Here is a 19474-nt window from a genome sequence, read left to right on the forward strand (position 1 = left end):
AACATTCCAAAAAGTGGGAGATCCAACTACAAGGAAACAGGCAGTCTGATACACATTGTTATAGTATCTTTCACCTCTCTTTTTTGATTTGACATGGGAAACATCTCCCATCCTTTCTTTGACTCTTTTTCTTTCTTTATATGGGAAATTCTCCCAAATGACAAATGAATAGGTGTGGAAGTTATAATTGTAAATAAACCAAGATCGAATCTATGGAAGCATTGGTTTATACGTTCCTTTTAGTTTCGACTTTAGGGATAATTTTTTTCGCTATCTTCTTCCGAGAACCACCTAAGGTTCCACCAACTCCAACTAAAAGAATAAAATAATTTCATTTAAGTAAGAAGTCCCCCTATCTGGGAGACTTCTTACTTAAATTAGTCTCCGTGTTCTTCGAATGGATCTCTTAATTGTTGAGAGGGTTGCCCAAACGCGGTATATAAGGCATACCCAGTAAAGCTTACAAGTAAACCAGATATGGAGATGGCGACTAAAGTTGCTGTTTCCATTTTTATAGAATTTCAAGATTACAATGGATCTACGAAAAGATCGTGTATTTACAACTACAACGGAATAGTATACAAAGTCAACACCAATGATTAAATAGAATTTATGGCTACACAAACCGTTGAAGATAGTTCTAAACCTAGGCCAAAACGAACTGGTGCAGGTAGTTTACTGAAACCCTTGAATTCGGAATATGGGAAAGTCGCCCCGGGTTGGGGGACTACTCCTTTTATGGGGATCGCAATGGCTTTATTCGCTATATTCCTATCTATCATTTTAGAAATTTATAATTCTTCCGTTTTACTGGACGGAATTTTAACCAATTAGGTTTCTACTAACTAAAACTAGGAAGTCAGAGTTTTTCCATCCAAAAAAGCCTTTCTAGTTTAAGATCTACATTTCTAGATATTATGGTAGTTCGACCGCGGAATTTTTTTGTTTCGGTATCTCTAGAATATGAGTGTGTGACCTTTTAGAATTGATCCTATTGATAATACATAGAAAGGGCCTGTTATCTCTATCAAGATGATTCTAATTCGTCAGATATTATTTATTCTAGTATCTGGAACACGAAATAGATAGAGTGGATCAAAAAAAAATGGAACTATGATTCATACTCACTATTAAGACCTCGCAACCAGACTGAAAAATTCAAGTAGTTCTTAAATAAAAATAAAAAAGAAATTTTCTTCCTTCCAATTTTGTTTGCCCAAAAGACAACTTTTTTTCTCTCGATTTTGTCGAGTCATTACACTGATTCAATAAATGATTATCAAGCGGTTCTTATTCGAAGAACCCTTGCCTTTTGTTTAGCTTGAGACTAAATCATCGTGGCTCTAGTATGAATCTAAGGTTTTAATTGAACTGATTCATAGGATCTCAACAAGATAATTTCTATATTACGCATAAAAAAACAAATCCTTTATAGGGAAGAGAAAAGTCAAGAAGCCTCTAATGACCAACATAAGGGAAAGGAAGAAAGAAAGACGCGCCAACTTGAGATTTTTTGGCATTATCATCACAAAGAAGATATTCCGGATTTTTCTTATTTGATATCTTCAAGGCAAATCGACCCAATTCAGTGGCTGATGAAGTTTTGAACCTTTTTTCTAATATTCGTTGAAATTTTTTGTGTTTCTGCTTGAGCCGTACGAGATGAAATTTTCATATACGGCTCTTAGAGGGGGACTCGGGTTAGTTACCTATCTCAATAAAGTATATGATTGGTTTGAGGAACGTCTTGAGATTCAGGCAATTGCAGATGATATAACTAGTAAATATGTTCCTCCCCATGTCAACATATTTTATTGTTTAGGGGGAATTACACTTACTTGTTTTCTAGTACAAGTCGCTACCGGTTTTGCTATGACTTTTTACTACCGACCAACCGTTACAGAGGCTTTTTCCTCGGTTCAATACATAATGACCGAGGCCAACTTTGGTTGGTTAATCCGATCAGTTCATCGATGGTCAGCAAGTATGATGGTTTTAATGATGATCCTGCATGTATTTCGTGTGTATCTCACAGGGGGATTTAAAAAACCCCGTGAATTAACTTGGGTCACAGGTGTGGTTTTGGCTGTTTTGACTGCATCATTTGGTGTAACTGGTTATTCTTTGCCTTGGGATCAAATTGGCTATTGGGCAGTCAAAATTGTGACAGGTGTACCTGACGCCATTCCGGTAATAGGATCGCCTTTAGTGGAGTTATTACGCGGAAGTGCTAGTGTGGGCCAATCCACTTTGACTCGTTTTTATAGTTTACATACCTTTGTACTGCCTCTGCTTACTGCCGTATTTATGTTAATGCACTTTCCAATGATACGTAAGCAAGGTATTTCGGGTCCTTTATAGGGAAGGCATATCATAGAGAATTATAATTATCATATATCATATCGGGTAGGTTTTGGTATTTCATTGCTACAAGCATGGGTTATTGTAAAATAACACATGTCATTTGGATACTTCTCTTCAACTCCAAAGTATTTTTATACAATAGTCGGTATTGGTGGTGTGATCGCTGCGAGCGGGACGATCGACGGAGCCGGGCGCGCGCGCACTAGGCGTTCCGGTGCAACGGGACTGCGAGAGAGGGCGTGTTGGTGGAGGGCCGGGGGACATGCACGGCCTGCGCCTGCGCCTGCGCGCCTGGCCAGGTCCGGCCACCCCTGCCCTGCCAGCTGCTCCGGCCGGGCAAAAAGCAAAGATAGATCAAGCCGCGCGGTCAGGTGTGCGTGGGCTGCCGCGCCGTGACGTGCGTGTGCGTACGTTCCTGCCCATCTGCGCCGGCGCGGCCAGGGAGAGAGAGGGGGGTTGCGTGGGTCGTACGCGCTCCGCGGGGGGGTGGATGGATGGATGCGCGCGTGTGGAGGTGGAGATCAACAAGGCGCGCGCGGCTCCGTGAATTGTGATGCGAGCCCGCCGGTCGATCCCATCGCGTGCAGCAATAACAAACAAACGGTGGGAATGGGATGGGAACGCCCGTCGGCGGCCGCACGCACGCACGTCCCGCCTGCACTCCACCGCACTGGACCGCACCTGCTGCTGCTGCCTAGGCTAGGCGGATCGGTGACTCGAAACGGCTCTGCCAGAAGCAGCAGACCGGACGGGCGGACCCTGCTTGGCTTTCTATATGCTGCGGACTGGAGACCGAGGGAGAGAAAGAGGAGCAGGGAGGGACAGGTGTCTTCGCCCCCTCCCCTCCCCCACAAAATTTTACTACTAGTACCTTCTCTGTCCTCCATCGGGATTGGGTGTGTTCTCCATCGGGATTGGGTGGGGTCCTGGGGATCAAGCTGGGACTGGGAGTCGCCTTTGCTCCGCAGCGCGGGCCAGCCGTCTCGGCTCGGCCATTGCATGCACCAGATGATGCGCACCTCTCGTCCTCGCCCGTGATCACCTGGTCCCCTCTCTCGCCCATTGGCGAGGCGATGGGCGTTGCATGCATGCCGTTGCCCTCTGTTGTGTTCTTCTGCAACCGAAGAAATCGAAGGAAGACCAAATATTTATGAGACAATAAATTCACCATCATCTAATTAATAAAATTGCCATGTTCTAATTAATAAAATTACCATGCGGCATAAAATTGAAACTACCCTAGTCTACTTATATAAAAATTGCCATGGTATAAATAACAAAATTTCCATGGTGGCTAAAAACGCCATGGTCTAATAGGTAGTACTACCTCTCTCTCAGTTTACAAGGCGTGCACGTATCCCTAGGTCGTCAATTTTACCAACCTAATACAAATCATATATTACAAAAAATATACCAACATAAACTTCGGAGTTTCTACTTTCAAAAGATATAATTTTTGTGTTATATAGTTTATATTAGGATGATAAAATTGGCAACCTAGATATACGCGCAAGACTTGTAAACTGAAACGGAGGTAGTACAAAATTTCCATGATCTAATTAATAAAATTTACAAACAAACACGAACACATTTTGTTCTTTCAAAAGGATGGCTAACGGATACTGTTCTTTCAAAAGAGGGGAAATTAGGATTTTCGCATGAATATATAAAAAACTGCCATGTGACAAGTTGAAAAATATATAAATGCCACGTGGACATTATGGAAAATTGGCCATGATAAAAAGGCTGTATAAAAAGTGAACGGAAAAAAAAAACCTGATTGCCATGCCATGACACAGGTACAATTTAGTTTGGCCACAACGGTGGTAGGTTGTCACGCGGTGACATTGGGGACACCCATGACATGACCCAAAACCGGCATGTAAACATTGCTCACCTCCTCGGCTTTGGTAAATCCATCATATGGGCACATCAAGACCGATAATAACAAAGGACCTTGCTCCATCATGCGCTCCCAATCTCCCAGGCAAGATGCTTGGACAGTTAACAAATTGGTCTTGCCGGGCGGAATCTAACTTCCTCCGTCGGGCTACATGCAGCTCTCATATCTCTATAGAAAGCGGTTGACTAAATGACTTCTCTGTATGGAATCTAGCTAGGGCAAGCCAATGAACAGTTGAATGATGGATCATCCTCATCTATCTCAACATCATCAAAGACTTTATCGTGCAGTTCGAGCTAGTAAAAATTCACCTAGATTAGAATTTCCAATGGCCACACCATCGCAGCTGGTCGTAGACTGGCGTCCGAAAACATCACACATGGGCTATCGGAGGAGGCGACCGCCGCACGTTCGTCCAAACCCTAGGCCATGGAGGAAAGAACCCTAGCCACGCCATAGGGGAAACTCGTCCGCTTATTAACTTTGACCTAAAGTTTGACCAGGTTTATAGGAAACAATATGAACATTTACTATGACAAATCCATATAACGTGAAAATATGTTCAATGATGAAGCTAATGATATTGAATTGGTGGTGTATATGTTGATTTTTTCTACAACCTTGATAAAAGTTTAGGAAGTTTGTCATTAGACAAAATTAATATGTGGAGTAAATAAAAACAGAGGCAGCGTTAGTTATGTGGATATGTGTAATAAGTGTGTCCAACAGAGGCAACTATTAATTCTATCCCAGCTAGAAAAGAATATTAGTTCTATAAATGCACCCGTTTTTATTATTTGTGCACACATACTTATTAAATGTTTAACTAAAATTAAGATTGTCCGTATGATATGGAAACGTCCCAAGTCGCAACCTGTAGCTAGCTAGCCAGAAATCAAATTGAAATTTGAAACTCCTGTCTACAATACCGTTTACACCTCACCCACCCATGGTTATCATTTTCGGAACCATGGTTACAAAAGCAGCTAGGTGTACTCGCTCACAGAAAGGCCCTCGGGCCGCCGCACATTTTCCGAGACCGCCACACCGTGCGCACACTGTCATCCATGCACCCAAGCGGAGTCAAACAATTCTCCTACGGGCGACAACCTTTTTACGCATGATTCCGGACGGAACCATGAAATTTAGAACCTTAGCCACCCGCTCCCATGTATGTGCATGGACTGCGGTCACCGCGCTAGCTAGGGTTTCGAGTCTTTATCAATAATAAAGATGCTTGACAATGGTTTGTATTTAACAATATTAAACTACTGATGCATATAAAAGAATTCCCAACATGTTCTTTGATAATCAAATTGATCGAGTCAAAAATATCATTGCCAAGGGTTTTGCCAAAGGTTTAGAAGGAATGTCCATAATTATTGAAAACACAGTGACTAGTGATTACCTTTAGCACAAATAATGTTTAACATGGCAATCACTTCAAGCCCAACCCTTGAGACAAGATCAAATACAAACAATTGTTTCTTTTATGCGCTATTTCAACCAATCACACAATTTAGAATAGAATATGAGCACAAGTCTAGGTTCCATGCCCTAATCATTGGCATGAGAACGCAATGTTGGGGTTTCAAAAAGTCAAAAACAAATAAAATATTGCATCAATGCAACTGATAATTAGGCCACGAAGAAGACTTTATAATTGATATTAATGCAAGGAGTTTGGATTGCCATGCAACTACAATGCACATGGAGCTATGTTTGAATGAAAGCTCCCCTCTGGGCTAGTGCAGGTGCATCCAACTTGCCTGCTAATGAAGACCTAAAGCTAATTTGAGGAGGCTCGTCATTGTACGAGACAAGTTCTATAATGTGAGGTCCCCATTAGTATATGAACAAATGAAAATCCCGAATGGCCGTGCCACGTGGCTCGACAAAAGGGTTATTCGTCGAGTCCTTTTGTTTTACCGACGGCTCTCGGCGAACAGAGGATTACACAGAGTACGCTCTATTGCCGAGTCATGTCCTTGGCACACAGTTGTTTTTCCGTGTGCCCGTGAGTGGGAGCTTAGCACTCGACAAAGACGAATTTTCCAGTTTTGGTAGAGGGAAGGGGAAAGAGATTAGAAAGTCGGTAGCTCGTGGTTGGTTGACGCAGAGTGGATTGGCTAGCCAGCATGTAGTTGCGAGATAATGTGGCCCAAGAAACCGTCTCAGCCTGTAAAGACACACCCTCCTTCCTCCCCCACCAGGGTTGGCAACACCGGCGAAGGAGAGAGGAAGGAAGATGCCAGAATTTAACACTCCCGTGCCAAGCTTTTGAATATGCCACTGCGGTAGACAGAGGGAAGGGGAAAGAGAGGGCAAGTCAGCGGTTCGTAGTTAGTTGATGCGGAGTGGGTTGGCCAGGCAGCCTAGCCGCGAGATAGTTTGGTGCAAGAAACCTCACAACAATTTTTTTTGAGGACACAATTCACATTACTATTCATCCAATAAAGGTGTATTGGAAGCATCTACCCGGATTAGAAGTAACTAAAAACACTTTCCAAATAAGCTCTATTTGTGATGATGTTGCCATTTTGAAATCATTCTCGCGTGAGAGAAGTCTATTTATTATGTGGATAGATGTGTAGGTAGAAATTTCACTCCATCACCAAAAGGCCGGGGAGAGACGCCACAATGGTTGGGTTCTACCAATGCATCGGAATTAATTGTTTTTCACACACATACTTGCTCTTTAATTAAATGCACCAAATAAAACCGAAGACCAACGAAGTGCATGTACAACAATCAAGGTTTTCCACCAGCTGGATCTCAACCTTTCTCCATCCAGCGGAATCGCAGCAGCAGCCACAATTTGAATCCAAATTCGACCCCCCCCCCCCCCCCCCCCCCCCCCCGCGTCTACCGTGCCGTGTGCACCTGACCCAACCAACCCAACCCAACCGTGGTTAACCACCCCCGCTTTACCATGGTTACTTTACCAAAGCAAACCAGGCGCGCACGGCGCACGGCACAGCCGCGCAGTTTGCAGAAAGGCCCCTCGCGCGGCGGCGCATTTCCGGGGCCGCCCCCCCGCGCGCGCGTTCTGATCCGCGCACCCGAAGCGAACCCAGATATTTCTCCTCTGGACGACGCCCTTTTACACGCCGATCCTTACAGAATCACGAAGTTCGGCCCACCTCCCCCTCCCTCTCGCACGTACGGACCACGCCATGCGCTCACCACCCGCTGGCTAGGGTTTCTCCCTTACACTGGCTGGCCCCGTTCTCGCCGATCCTCCCACCAACTCACCCCATCCTCATCCGCTCCCCCCTCGCTTCGCTCCTTTCTTCCTCTCCAATCCACCACCATAGCGTAGCCTAGCCCTCCCACCACCACCACCGCTCTCTCTCTCCCGCCATGGCCTACCGCGGAGGCGGTGGCCGGGGCGCGCCGGCGGGAGGAGGGCGTGGGGCCACACGCTGGCCGCCTCCGCGCGCGTCTTCAGCGCCTCGCCCCGCCGCGACGGCGCCCGTGGTGGCCGACAACGCCACGGGGCCGCACCAGGGCGCCTACCAGCACGGCGTCGTCGTCCGCAACCCCGCGCCGGCGCCCTACGCCACCGTCCGCGCGCCTTCCCCGACGCCGGTCACCATCCGCGCGCCCTCGCCCACGCCGGCCACCATCCGCGCTCCTGCTCCGACGCCTTCGCCGGCCGCGGCCCGCGTCTCCGCCCCCGCTCCCGCTCCGCCGACCCCCGCGGCCGTCGCCAACGAGCTGGAGCACAAGATCTTCAACACCGAGACCGTGCTGGCGCGTCCCGCCGCCGCGGCCGCGGCGACGCAGGAGGAGCAGGCCGAGGCGGACCTCGCGCCGGTGTCAGGTCTCGCCCACCCCGCGCGTCCCGGCGCCGGCACCATCGGCAAGAAGGTGATGATCCGCGCCAACCACTTCCTCGTTAACGTCGCCGACAACAACCTCTTCCACTACGATGTGAGCACGAACCCTACCCCCCTCCTTCTCTCTCTGTTTACGTTCTTCTATGCGCTTCGTCTTCTCCAGATCCGGCGTTGTACGTTAATCCGTTGTCCGAGCTCACTGATAGATGGATCTACTAGTTTACGATTGTAGTCGTCGCGCTGTTTTTTCCCGCTCTGCTTCGTTCACTCGTAGATCTACCACTGTACGCTTGTTGCGTTCGTGTTCTAATTTCGAAGCTGTATCGTACGTCGTTTTTCTCTTGTCCGCGCTATCTTACTCATACATCTGTTTTCTCTCGCTCTGCTTTTCGTTTTTCTCCATGCGACGTGCGTCTCCGACCAGCTCATCCCGTCCATGGGTGTTTGGTCCAGCACTGTCGCTACACGTGCACCCCGGTATTCCTCTGTTTTGCGTTTGATGTTGGCGTTTTCGAAGATGCATGGGTGGTTTCTCCTGTTCTCATGCATGAACAGTGTTAGTTCTTGGAAAGCGAGACAAAAAGCTAATCTCCTTCATTCAAAAAAAGCTAATCTCCTCTATGCAAAGCCGTCCAGCAGACAGCAGCGCTTCTTGCATTGTTTCGGCTCTGTCGTTGTTAACTAGCAGTAGTAGTGGGGGTAGTCAATTTTGTGTGTGGCAATTTTGTGGTCTTGGCTGCATATTTTGGGACCCGTTTTGGCTGCGAGATCCCATCCTCTTTGATCTCCTGTGTCTTTTCCTGGCGTTTTTGGACGGTCTTGGTCTTCTAGTTTCCGTCTGGTTCATGTCCTCGTTTGTGGACAAAACGGCAAAGCAGCGTACCACCAACACAAATAAAGCCATCTCCGTCCGTGGTCCGAGATGTGTTTTCTGTACGTGTCTGCCATGCATTTTTGGCAAGGTAGGATGCCTTTGGTGCCCCTGCCGCTGCTGTTGCCTGGTGCAGTTTTGTGATTCCTTCGTTCGCCTCTTCTCTGCCTGTCTGCGCGGTCCCACCCCATGCAGCTTTTGGCTTTGTCTTTGGTTCACAGCATGCAACGCCATCTGTCATGTGGCCATCTATCATGTTTGCCGTGCTGCTCGGATCTTCTGTGCCATCCCTCATGTGGGACTCCGTGTTTGCAATTGCATATTCGTCGTCGTCAACTTTCTTTTTTGGGGACACTTTTTTACTCTCTCGGTCCAGCCTTGGACGTTTCCTCTGTGTGCGGGTGGCACAACAGTGGTCTCGATCGCGGTAGATCTGTTCGTCCGCTGAATGGTCGACGCGTACGGGGATTATATATGCCTACGGCTGCTTCACCGATCCCATACGAGAAATCTAGCCCAGAGTTTTGACGTCAGGTTTAATGGTTATTCTTTTTTTGAACTTTTGACGGAGTTCTAAAATTTTGATGTGGATTTTGATATTTTGATATTTTGGTTAAGATCTTGTTATCTGCTTATATATACGTGTGTCTCTTTTTTTTGCAAACTATATAATGCGTGTAGTAGTATCTAGTACATTCTGTATGTCCTGTTTTTAGGGGTCGTATAGGTCCTTTTTTTTCTACATATACAGTACGCATGCCCTTTTTCTTAGGGGAGGGGGGGGGGGGGGGGGGCAGGTCCTTTTTTAACTAAGACGCAGTACACAGGTCCGCTTATTGTATTCTGTACCGCATGATTGCAATGAGGTTCGTGCACTTCGCACCCACCTCCCCCCCCCCCCCCCCCCCCCCCCATGCCATCACAGCCTCCAACTCAACCCCTCCTCGCCCAGCGCCGCCACCCCTTCTCCGCCACCGGAACCTGCCCGCCGGCCTGCTCACCCGCGGCCCTTAGTCAGGAACCCTAGTATGGCCGTGCCAAAAAATTACTTTACTGTGCCCCCCTTGAGTTTTGGGTGTTCGATTTGGGATCCAGAGGTCTTCCCCGATTGATTTGACTCTAAGAGTTCTTCCGTTTCAAGTGGATTTTTTTCTGGGCTCCATAAGTCGAAATGGAGGCCAGCAAATGGTATGTTCTTGCTAGATTTACAGTCCTGCGATGCCAGTAGCTGCTAATTCCTTTTGTTGCCTAATTTTGTTTTAGTGGTTTCTTAAGATCTGGTAGTTTTCCCTCGCATATTCTATGGTTGTGTTACTTAAATCTGCACGATTCGACTCTTTTCAATGAAATGTAGCATGAGTACTGAGAATTAAAATATTTCATTTGATTTGTTTAAAGTAATTGGACAAAGCAGAGGGCTAATTGTCTCTATTCTGTACACTGAATGTAGAACAGAGTCTCTCCTGTTTTTGCATACATACTGATGTTGAAATGTGTTGCTGTAGGTTTCAATTAATCCGGAGTCAAGATCAAGAGCTGTGAACAGGGAGGTACTCAGTGAGCTAATCAAGTTGCACGGGAAGACATCCCTTGGGGGCAAATTGCCTGCCTATGATGGAAGAAAGAGTCTCTACACTGCAGGCTCACTCTCTTTTGAGTCTGAGGAGTTTTCTGTTACACTGGTTGATCCCGAAAAGAAAGACAAAGAAAAGTAAGATTGGATTCTTTACCTTCAATCTTGTCCAACTTGCTTATCCATTGTATTTGCAGCTACTAACTTGCTCCCTCATCATTTGCAGGGCTGAAAGGGAGTACAAGATCACCATTCGGATTGCTGGGAGGACAGACCTGTACCACCTCCAGCAGTTTCTCAAAGGAAGACAGAGGGATATGCCTCAAGAAACCATCCAAGTTCTTGATGTTGTCCTCAGGGAGTCACCATCCTGGAAGTATGACATCCGCTTTCCAGCAGTTTCTTGCTATCAGTTTTTCTTGATCATCATACTAGCTATTTCTCTAGAGCCCTAACACTATTGCTGGCATTTTCCTTTCCATTGCAGCTATGTCACAGTGTCCAGATCCTTCTTCTCCACCACCTTTGGTCACAGAGGAGACATTGGTGAAGGATTAGAGTGCTGGAGAGGTTACTACCAGAGCTTACGCCCAACCCAGATGGGGCTGTCACTCAATATAGGTACTCCTCTCCCCTTCCCTGTCTGTTACTGTTACTGTTATCCGATTGCAGTGTGTCCTAGCCTTGTTTATCTGATGATCTGCACTTCATTTTCCAGATATATCTGCAACATCCTTCTTCAAGCCTGTGACAGTGGTCCAGTTTGTGCTAGAGTTCCTCAACTTACGTGATGCCTCGCGGCCTCTGACAGACAGGGACCGTGTTAAGGTACTATTCATCTATGCTAAGCTAGTTCTAGAGTTCATGTTATGTAGATTGCACCATGTTATTGTCTTGAAATAGTTGACTAACCTCATCGTATGCACTATATGCAGATAAAGAAAGCACTCCGTGGGGTGCGTGTCGAAACAAACCACCAGGAAGACCAAATCAGAAGATACAAGATAACAGGGATTACTTCTGTTCCCATGAGCCAGCTCATGTAAATAACTTCCCTCCAATGCTATAATATTCTCCATTATGTCTTTTATCTCTATGTTCGGGTGCAACTAATCAGGGTTGCTGGAATATTAGAAAGATGCGTAGTTGTGTAGAGATTTCCGGGTTATTGCTTCTTCATTGATGTTGGTGTGTCAGGAACTGGTTAGGGGAATAATTTTGTGTACAACATTCTTCCTGTGGCATATGCATTTGATTTCTGCAGCATAGCAAAGATCTGTTTGTGCGAAATTGTTTCCTGTTTACAATTGTCCTTATGAATGTTTAGACCACTGTTTCCTTTTTAGCATCTATCCATGATTATTATTCCCTTCCTAATAGCACTCTGCTCGTGTTGTTTTGTTTGTTGTTAGATTTCCTGTTGATGAGAGAGGAACAAGAATGTCGGTTGTTCAGTACTTCATGCAAAGATACAAATACAATTTGCAGTATACTTCTTGGCCCTGTTTGCAGTCTGGAAGTGATGCTCGGCCTGTGTATCTGCCTATGGAGGTATTGTGTCCATGCCTGCTTCGTCATATTTGAATTATGCATTGTTTGCTCATGGTTCTCTACAAATTGATTGTAGGCGTGCAAGATTGTTGAAGGGCAAAGGTACTCTAAGAAACTGAATGACAAGCAGGTCACCAACATACTTAGAGCTACCCGTCAACGTCCCCAGCAGAGGGAGCAAAGCATTCGTGAGGTATGTACCTGTTGTCAAGTGGATTCTGTAAATGCCTGCCCATATCTTCTCACATGTGGTAGACCATTCCAATCTGTTGTAACTCATGTAGTTAGGAATGTCCTTTTCAAGGCATGTATGTCATGTTTGCCTGTAATGTGCAGTCTTTCTCATAACACTCTTTTTCATACTGTAGATGGTTCTGCACAACAAGTATGCTGAGGACAAGTTTGCTCAGGAGTTCGGAATCAACGTCTGCAGTGACCTGGTCTCTGTTCCAGCCCGTGTGCTGCCTCCCCCCATGGTAAGGATGCTGCATTTTTCCCCTTTCTCTGAGTTACTTAACTGGAAGGATTTGTAGTAATCACATCCTTCGTATGTGTTTCAGTTGAGATATCATGATTCTGGAAAGGAGAAAACTTGTGCGCCAAGTGTTGGACAGTGGAACATGATTAACAAGGTATTTCCCTGTTCAGTGTCTTCACTCCCAATTTTACTAAGCATTACTTCTTCTTGGAACAAGGAGTGGGAGAACTTGTTGAATTTCTTCTTTGGTTGTTCTAAATGTATTGGACAGGTCATCATTTTGTACTCCCTCCTTAAACTAATATAAGAGCGTTTAGAATACTAAAGTAGTGATCTAAACGCTCTTATATTAGTTTACAGAGGAGTATGTAGCAACTCAAATTATTTTGCTTGACACTTTATTGATCATGTAGTTTTCACACTAGTTACTTAAATTGAGAAACAGTTGAGCTTGTTTGCGACTTGGCTCATTATTTTGTATGTAGTATATCCATGATGGTACAAATGATAGGTCTCATTTGAGTTTTTTTTTACTGCAGAAAATGATCAATGGAGGAATCATAGACAACTGGGCCTGTGTGAGTTTTTCACGCATACCTCCTGAGGAGGTACACAGGTTCTGTTGTGATCTGATTCAGATGTGCAATATGACTGGAATGGTAAAGGCTTGCATTGCTTTCCTGTTTCTAAGGCATTTATGATTTATGTGTGTATGTTATAGCTGACTGACTTGTGTTTTCCAACCCTGTAGTCTGTCAATCCAAGGCCACTTGTAGACAACCGATCAGCTAACCCCAACCACATCGAGAATGCCTTGAGGGATGTCTACAGGAGGACTACCGAAATGCTTGGAAAACAGGGACACGAAAAACAGCTACAACTGTTAATCGTAATCCTACCTGAAGTCAGTGGTTCTTATGGTATGCATATGTCTCCTCTGGTCAATCCCCTTCCACCTTCTCTTGGATTTCTGTAGATTTATGTGTGTGCCACGTTTAATTTTGCAGGGAAAATCAAGAAGGTTTGCGAGACCGACCTTGGGATCGTGTCTCAGTGTTGCCTGCCAAGGCATGCTGCCAGACCGAACAAGCAATATCTGGAGAATGTTGCACTCAAAATCAATGTGAAGGTAACATAACCAACTGGTCTATGTTTTACATTCAGTTTCCATGGATTGTTGATTTGTTGTCTGCTTCGGTTTCTGTTGAATGTGATAATTCTGTGTCTTAACTAGGTCGGAGGACGCAACACAGTTCTGGAGAGAGCTTTTGTGCGAAATGGCATACCGTTTGTGTCCGAAGTCCCAACAATCATCTTTGGTGCTGATGTTACACACCCCCCACCTGGAGAGGACTCTGCATCATCTATTGCTGCGGTTAGTTCTTCCCCGTAGCTAACAGTTTGTCAATTCGTTATTTGTTTCTGCCTGATTTTATGTTTCAAATGGAATTATCATCTCGATGCACATGCCTGTTGAGTACAAATAGACTTATCCGCTTCTTTTATTGGATTGATGTAGGTGGTGGCATCAATGGACTGGCCAGAGATCACCAAGTACAGAGGTCTTGTCTCTGCTCAACCACACAGGCAGGAGATAATTGAAGACCTCTTCAGTGTCACCAAAGATCCGAAGAGGGGTAATGTCAATGGTGGCATGATCAGGTGAGTTTTGTGATTAGTCAGAGACGTTTGCTAGCAATTGCCCTGTGGATCAACTGCTAACCTGACATAATTGTCTCTACAGGGAGTTACTGATTGCATTCCGCAGGAAGACAGGCCGGAGGCCTGAGAGGATACTCTTCTACAGGTGTGTGCACAAATTCATGACACTCTTTTCATCCTGTCCATTCAATGGAACTGCCTGACCGATCATTCTCATGTACAGGGATGGCGTAAGTGAAGGCCAATTCAGCCATGTTCTGCTTCATGAAATGGACGCAATCAGGAAGGTAAGCCTGCAGCATATGATTACATGCAAATTTCTGTTTTGTCTACCTCCTCTGATGTTATCCTTGGCTTTTCTCATTCTGATGGTTCTTAATTTTGCTGTTGCAAGGCCTGCGCCTCATTGGAGGAGGGGTATATGCCCCCAGTCACCTTTGTGGTTGTCCAGAAAAGGGATCACACCAGGCTGTTCCCTGATGTTCATGGGAGGCGTGATATGACTGACAAGAGTGGGAACATACTTCCTGGTTAGTAGTTCAATGTCACTGGTAGCAACTATCTGCTACTTGTTGAAGCATTGCTGACTGTGATTGCTATTTTTATTGTCCTGCAGAAAGTGTGTTTGAACTCATGACCTGCCACCCAACAGACTTTGGCTTTTACCTGTGCAACAATACCAACATACAGGTAGGCACTTGATCCAAATGTCATTTTTCTATGCATTTGATCTTCAGTGTTTGCATACTGAGTGCTTGCAAATACTCGCAGGGAACAAGTTGTAATTACCATGTTCTTTATGATGAGAACAATTTCACGGCTGATGCGCTTCAATCCCTGACGAAGAAGCTCTGTAATACGTAATCTTCTCTCTCTCTCTCTTTCTCTGTGTGTGTGTGTGTGTGTGTGTTGTGCTGCGCTGTGTTATGAATCTTACCACTTCTGATCTGTCTTTTGCAGCTATGCTCGGTGCGTTCCAGGACTCTCCACAGGTGAGTTTTTTTTCTTGTTCAGTTTCTGCCTTAATTTTACTTGAAGTTTGTTCTTTTTCCCTCTAAGTAGATAAGATAATCATGCTAGTGTGCAGCTTAGGCCTCGTAATATTGGATCAGTTGCTTGTATGTCTGCTTAATTGTGCTTTGCCAATGGCCTTTGTTCTACTGCTTCCTAGTCCTCTGTTTTGACGTTTACATCTTGTGCTGTTTATTTTCAGAACCTAAAATTTAACATGTTTTGCAGTGGCACCGGCTTTTTATGCTCATGTAAAAGCTAGAGTCTGTACTCGCCACTACATGGAAGGGGACGGCTCAACTGGGGAACTAAATATTAAACTTCTTGGTGGTGGTGACAAGTTAGTTACTGACATCTTAGTACTATTTCCAGTCTGTAAATGTTTGTCTTTTTTCTCTATGCCAAGCTTTAATGTTATTACTGTTTTGCAGTCCGGGTACTGGAAGGCCTCGTAAAAGGCATCGTAAGGAAGAATCGGGTTCTTCATCTCAATCGGCCGATCACCCAACTTTGGGAGGCAACAGAATATCCAACATAAGTAATGCCGGTCGCGTCCCTTTTGTGGACTATGTTAAAGCACATCGCGATAGTTTCATCGTCAAAGTGAGAGTTCAGGACTGTACCTCTACAGTTGTAGGTAGAGAGGAATATAGATATGATTTTGACGACATCGGTAGGGTACTCGGTAGTAGTTTTCTTATAGCTTACTTTGACACACACAAAGAGAACTTGACGTGGGGTGGAGAATTGATGTTTGAAGATATTGAAGTAAGCTATGGTCGAATCGTGGTGAATAGAAAGCCAAGAGTGGCTACGAGTCAAGATGATTTTGACAAGGATATCCATGTCCTCGTATTAATGTTGAGAGGTACATTCCTTCCAAAGGGGAAGAATTTACCATACTTTGAAGGCTTTCTTACATTTATCGAGAAGAGCAAATTTAGAAATCATCCAGAACTGCTACCGTACAAGCGGCGCCCCTTGGTTTTTATGTCCCCACTAGAAAGAGGTAATTGTTGTTGAACTTCTATGCTTTTACTTATTTTTTTGAGAAACTGTGTCATTTTATAGTAGCTTAGTTAGTGATAGCTTAATTGCACTTTTATCCACTGTTGGGTTAACTAATGCATTATACTAACAACTATTTGCAGTTACATTATTGAATAACTGCTTTTTTTTACTGCAATTGTAGCTGCTGCTTTGGATAATCTTTTGAAGATTTATTTCCGGCTCAGTGGTACTCAGCAGAAGGCTTTCCGGTCAACATTGGCCTGCATCGATTGCCCCAAGTGGCCTGCTGCAAAAAGTTACTGCATTTTTGAACCTCTGGTTACTTATCAAGTGAACAAGCGTGGCTTCGATTCATACCTAGAAGCGCACTTTTTTTGTTTACTCATGTTGCGAAACCATAATGAGCACGGCAAAGTGGTACTAAATGTCTAATCTCTTTATTATAACTGTTTCCCTTTTATTGTTTGCTGTTGTTCTAAAGATTAGTTTAAATTACAGTTGCCATGGGAATTGCTTGATTATGCCTCAGTTGCGTGCTTCGGAGATTTTGTTCAGGATTCTTTCTTGGGTCTTATGCTAAAGGGCTATGAAGTTCATAAAGCCCTTGCTTAAAGGTAACAAGTCATTTGTTCCTAAATTCTGTTCTTATAGCCACTGTTGGGTAAATATTTCTTGGATAATTTGTGGTAGATTCTTAGATAGGGACATAAAATTGGATAACATTGTTCCTAGTCTTTGGTTCCCTCTTTGTTTCTTGGATCGGAATGCATGTTCTTGTACGAATTGTTCTGTTTTCATCTCCTGATGACCACAAGCTGATAACCACGGGGCTATTTTCTTAGAATTTTCGAGTTTCTACTGTCTACACGAAGTCCTTGCATGTGCGATAAAGATCTTGAAAAAATCTTGGCATCTAATCTTTCTCTGTTTCTGCTTGTGATGTCACAACACCCCACGTATCTAGTTTGCTCTGGTTACTACTGATGCCAATGCCATTTATTGTAATGGATTCTGTCCTGAACTTCCGAATTGTGATATCCAATCTGCTACTGTTTTCTGATGCGTCTGATTGAATCTGATGGCTGACCTCTTGATGCTTTGTGATGGGTGGCAGGCATTTGGCAGGCAGAAGGTGGAGCCTGAGGTCAAGGAGGAGACTCCGGGTGTGATGCCAGAAGTACCGGCGGCAACCGAGTCTCAGTGAAGGCGTCCTGAGCTCGTGATCGTCTTCCATGAATCTGAAGCTTCATTCACTGAGAGTTGTGAGGTCTTATCAGCATAGAGTTATCTTTTGGTTTTGTCCTTGTCTTTGCTTAGTTGGGACATAGTTTGCCTGAGCGATTTCAACTTGTAAGACACTAAGACCCGTTCCAGTTATGGATCTTAATCTGGTTGGAACCGCCGTCATTTGCGGTGCATTTTGGTGATATTCGTTTTGCCATCACCTATGCTTCATTCTGTCGAATGGAATGGAAGATCATTTGATCAGGTAGTTCTCCGTGCAATGCGACCTGGTCTTGTTCTGGTTCTCCTTGATGCTACCAATGCTACCTGCTTCCTATTGAGCTTAGTTGCTTCAGTGTATTCGTGCAGTATTATAGTTGGTGTTTACATTCGAATGTATATTTCTCAAAGATTGGCCAGGCCAATAAGAGTTTATAAGGGCACATCAAGCCGTGAGGAGAGGTGGGTCAGCCAAAAATTGCCTGCCTCCTTGTCTGTCTTGGCTGCTACCTTGCTTACCGGTTCCCAAAACCGGTTGCACCAAAGTTCATAAGTTTCAAATAGTAAGCAGAGCATCATGGTGTTCATTTCTGAAGGCGGCAGCGTTCCTAGATTGCTAGATCTTCCAGAGGATGGAAGCAGCACCTCAGGTCAGACGGAGGGATCAAGACCAGTCGGGGCGATGGCAGACAAAAGGTCTTAAAACCTGTGAGAAGGGTTGATTTGAAGTTGAACCCAAACTTGGCACGCTTTGGGGTAGTTTAAGAACAAATGTGCAATGTCTTTAGAGGTGCATGGGCAGGCTGCATCTGAGATTATATGCTTGTGAAACTGGTTAGCTCGTGTTTAAGAGGAGCCAGCCGAAGAGCCTTAGCTTGGGGTGAGCTCTTGATCGCCAAATTAGGTTCGCGTGATCATCTTCAGTTTCCCCCTGAGTGAGGATCGCATAGGCTGCCTTTGAGGAGAATGGCGCACCATGGTTGAGGATCCGATCGTCCGGTCCTTCAGAGAGCTGGAAGTCCTGTAACAGTACATTCAAGGCAACAAGCTCGGCCGAAGTAGCATTAGATAGCCGGTTAGTCAGGTTCGCATGTAAGCCGTACTGCATGACGTGGAAAACAAGGATGTGTGGGTCTCTTGAGTGGGAGTAGAGGCTTGGGAATTTCTAAGCTAGGGAGGTTTGCTGTAGCCAGGTGTCATGCCTGAAGAAAGTTCTGAGGCCATTATTTGTGAGCACAGATGAGATGGAACATAGGGTTTTTATGTGGCATTATATGATTTTGGTCAGGAAGGTGGGGTTGTTGCAGGAGGCAATGTGTGGCAGGTTGTTTAGGTGTGTACTTTGTTTAGCCATGAAATCCAGGGCAGCACAATAGGAGAGCTGTCAGAGAGGAGTTTGTGAGCAAACTTCATTAGCAAACAATCATTTTATAAAGCTATATTTTTTATGCCAATTTTTTTTGACCACCAATTTGTTTTCAGTTTGCAAACGACAATAAGGCATTGAGCGCCAGAACATGACTCGTCGGCGGCCCAGAAGAACGCTCTCCGAATAGCATCAATGGCTTTCACCGTTTATTGAGGGAGTTTGAAAACAGACATGAAGTACGTGGCTAGCGAGTCGAGAACCGAATAGATGAGAACTAAATGTGCCGAACGGGAGAGCAGTTTGGCGCACCATCCAGGCAGGCGATTTAGGCAGCTAGAGATGATCGGCTGCAAAGCGGAAGCTGGCAGTTTGTAGGGTGACAGGGGGCCCTAGGTACTTATGTGGAAAATTAAAGATGGGGCAACCTAAGGTAGAAGCAATTGTAGCAGCGGTAGCGTTGTCTAAGTGCAGTGGGACGAAGGTGCTTTTGAAGAAGTTTATGTGAAGCCCAGTAGCTGCGGAGAAGGATTCCAAGATTGATTTAAGAGTGGCCGCTGCTTCATCAGATGCATGTTACAATTAGGGTGTCGTCGACGTAGTGAAGCACCACGGGGG

The 19474-nt window shown here is 45.1% G+C and overlaps 1 protein-coding gene across 1 annotated transcript; it reads left to right on the forward strand.

Moving 5' to 3' along the window:
- Positions 1 to 9825: 9825 nt before the first annotated feature.
- LOC109772967 (protein argonaute MEL1) lies at positions 9826 to 17710 on the forward strand. Its single transcript, XM_020331678.4, has 26 exons — positions 9826 to 10168; positions 10486 to 10691; positions 10780 to 10929; positions 11041 to 11174; positions 11272 to 11381; positions 11489 to 11595; positions 11966 to 12104; positions 12181 to 12297; positions 12473 to 12580; positions 12665 to 12736; positions 13122 to 13241; positions 13334 to 13502; positions 13590 to 13711; positions 13817 to 13957; positions 14102 to 14244; positions 14327 to 14389; positions 14468 to 14531; positions 14639 to 14774; positions 14861 to 14934; positions 15016 to 15104; positions 15205 to 15236; positions 15484 to 15595; positions 15687 to 16264; positions 16448 to 16683; positions 16765 to 16880; positions 17381 to 17710. The coding sequence occupies exons 1-25, from the start codon at positions 10166 to 10168 to the stop codon at positions 16876 to 16878; spliced, it is 3339 nt and encodes a 1112-aa protein (XP_020187267.1). The 5' UTR covers positions 9826 to 10165; the 3' UTR covers positions 16879 to 16880; positions 17381 to 17710.
- Positions 17711 to 19474: the final 1764 nt, after the last annotated feature.

Source organism: Aegilops tauschii, chromosome 5 (assembly GCF_002575655.3).
Source record: "Aegilops tauschii subsp. strangulata cultivar AL8/78 chromosome 5, Aet v6.0, whole genome shotgun sequence".
NCBI lineage: Eukaryota > Viridiplantae > Streptophyta > Magnoliopsida > Poales > Poaceae > Aegilops > Aegilops tauschii.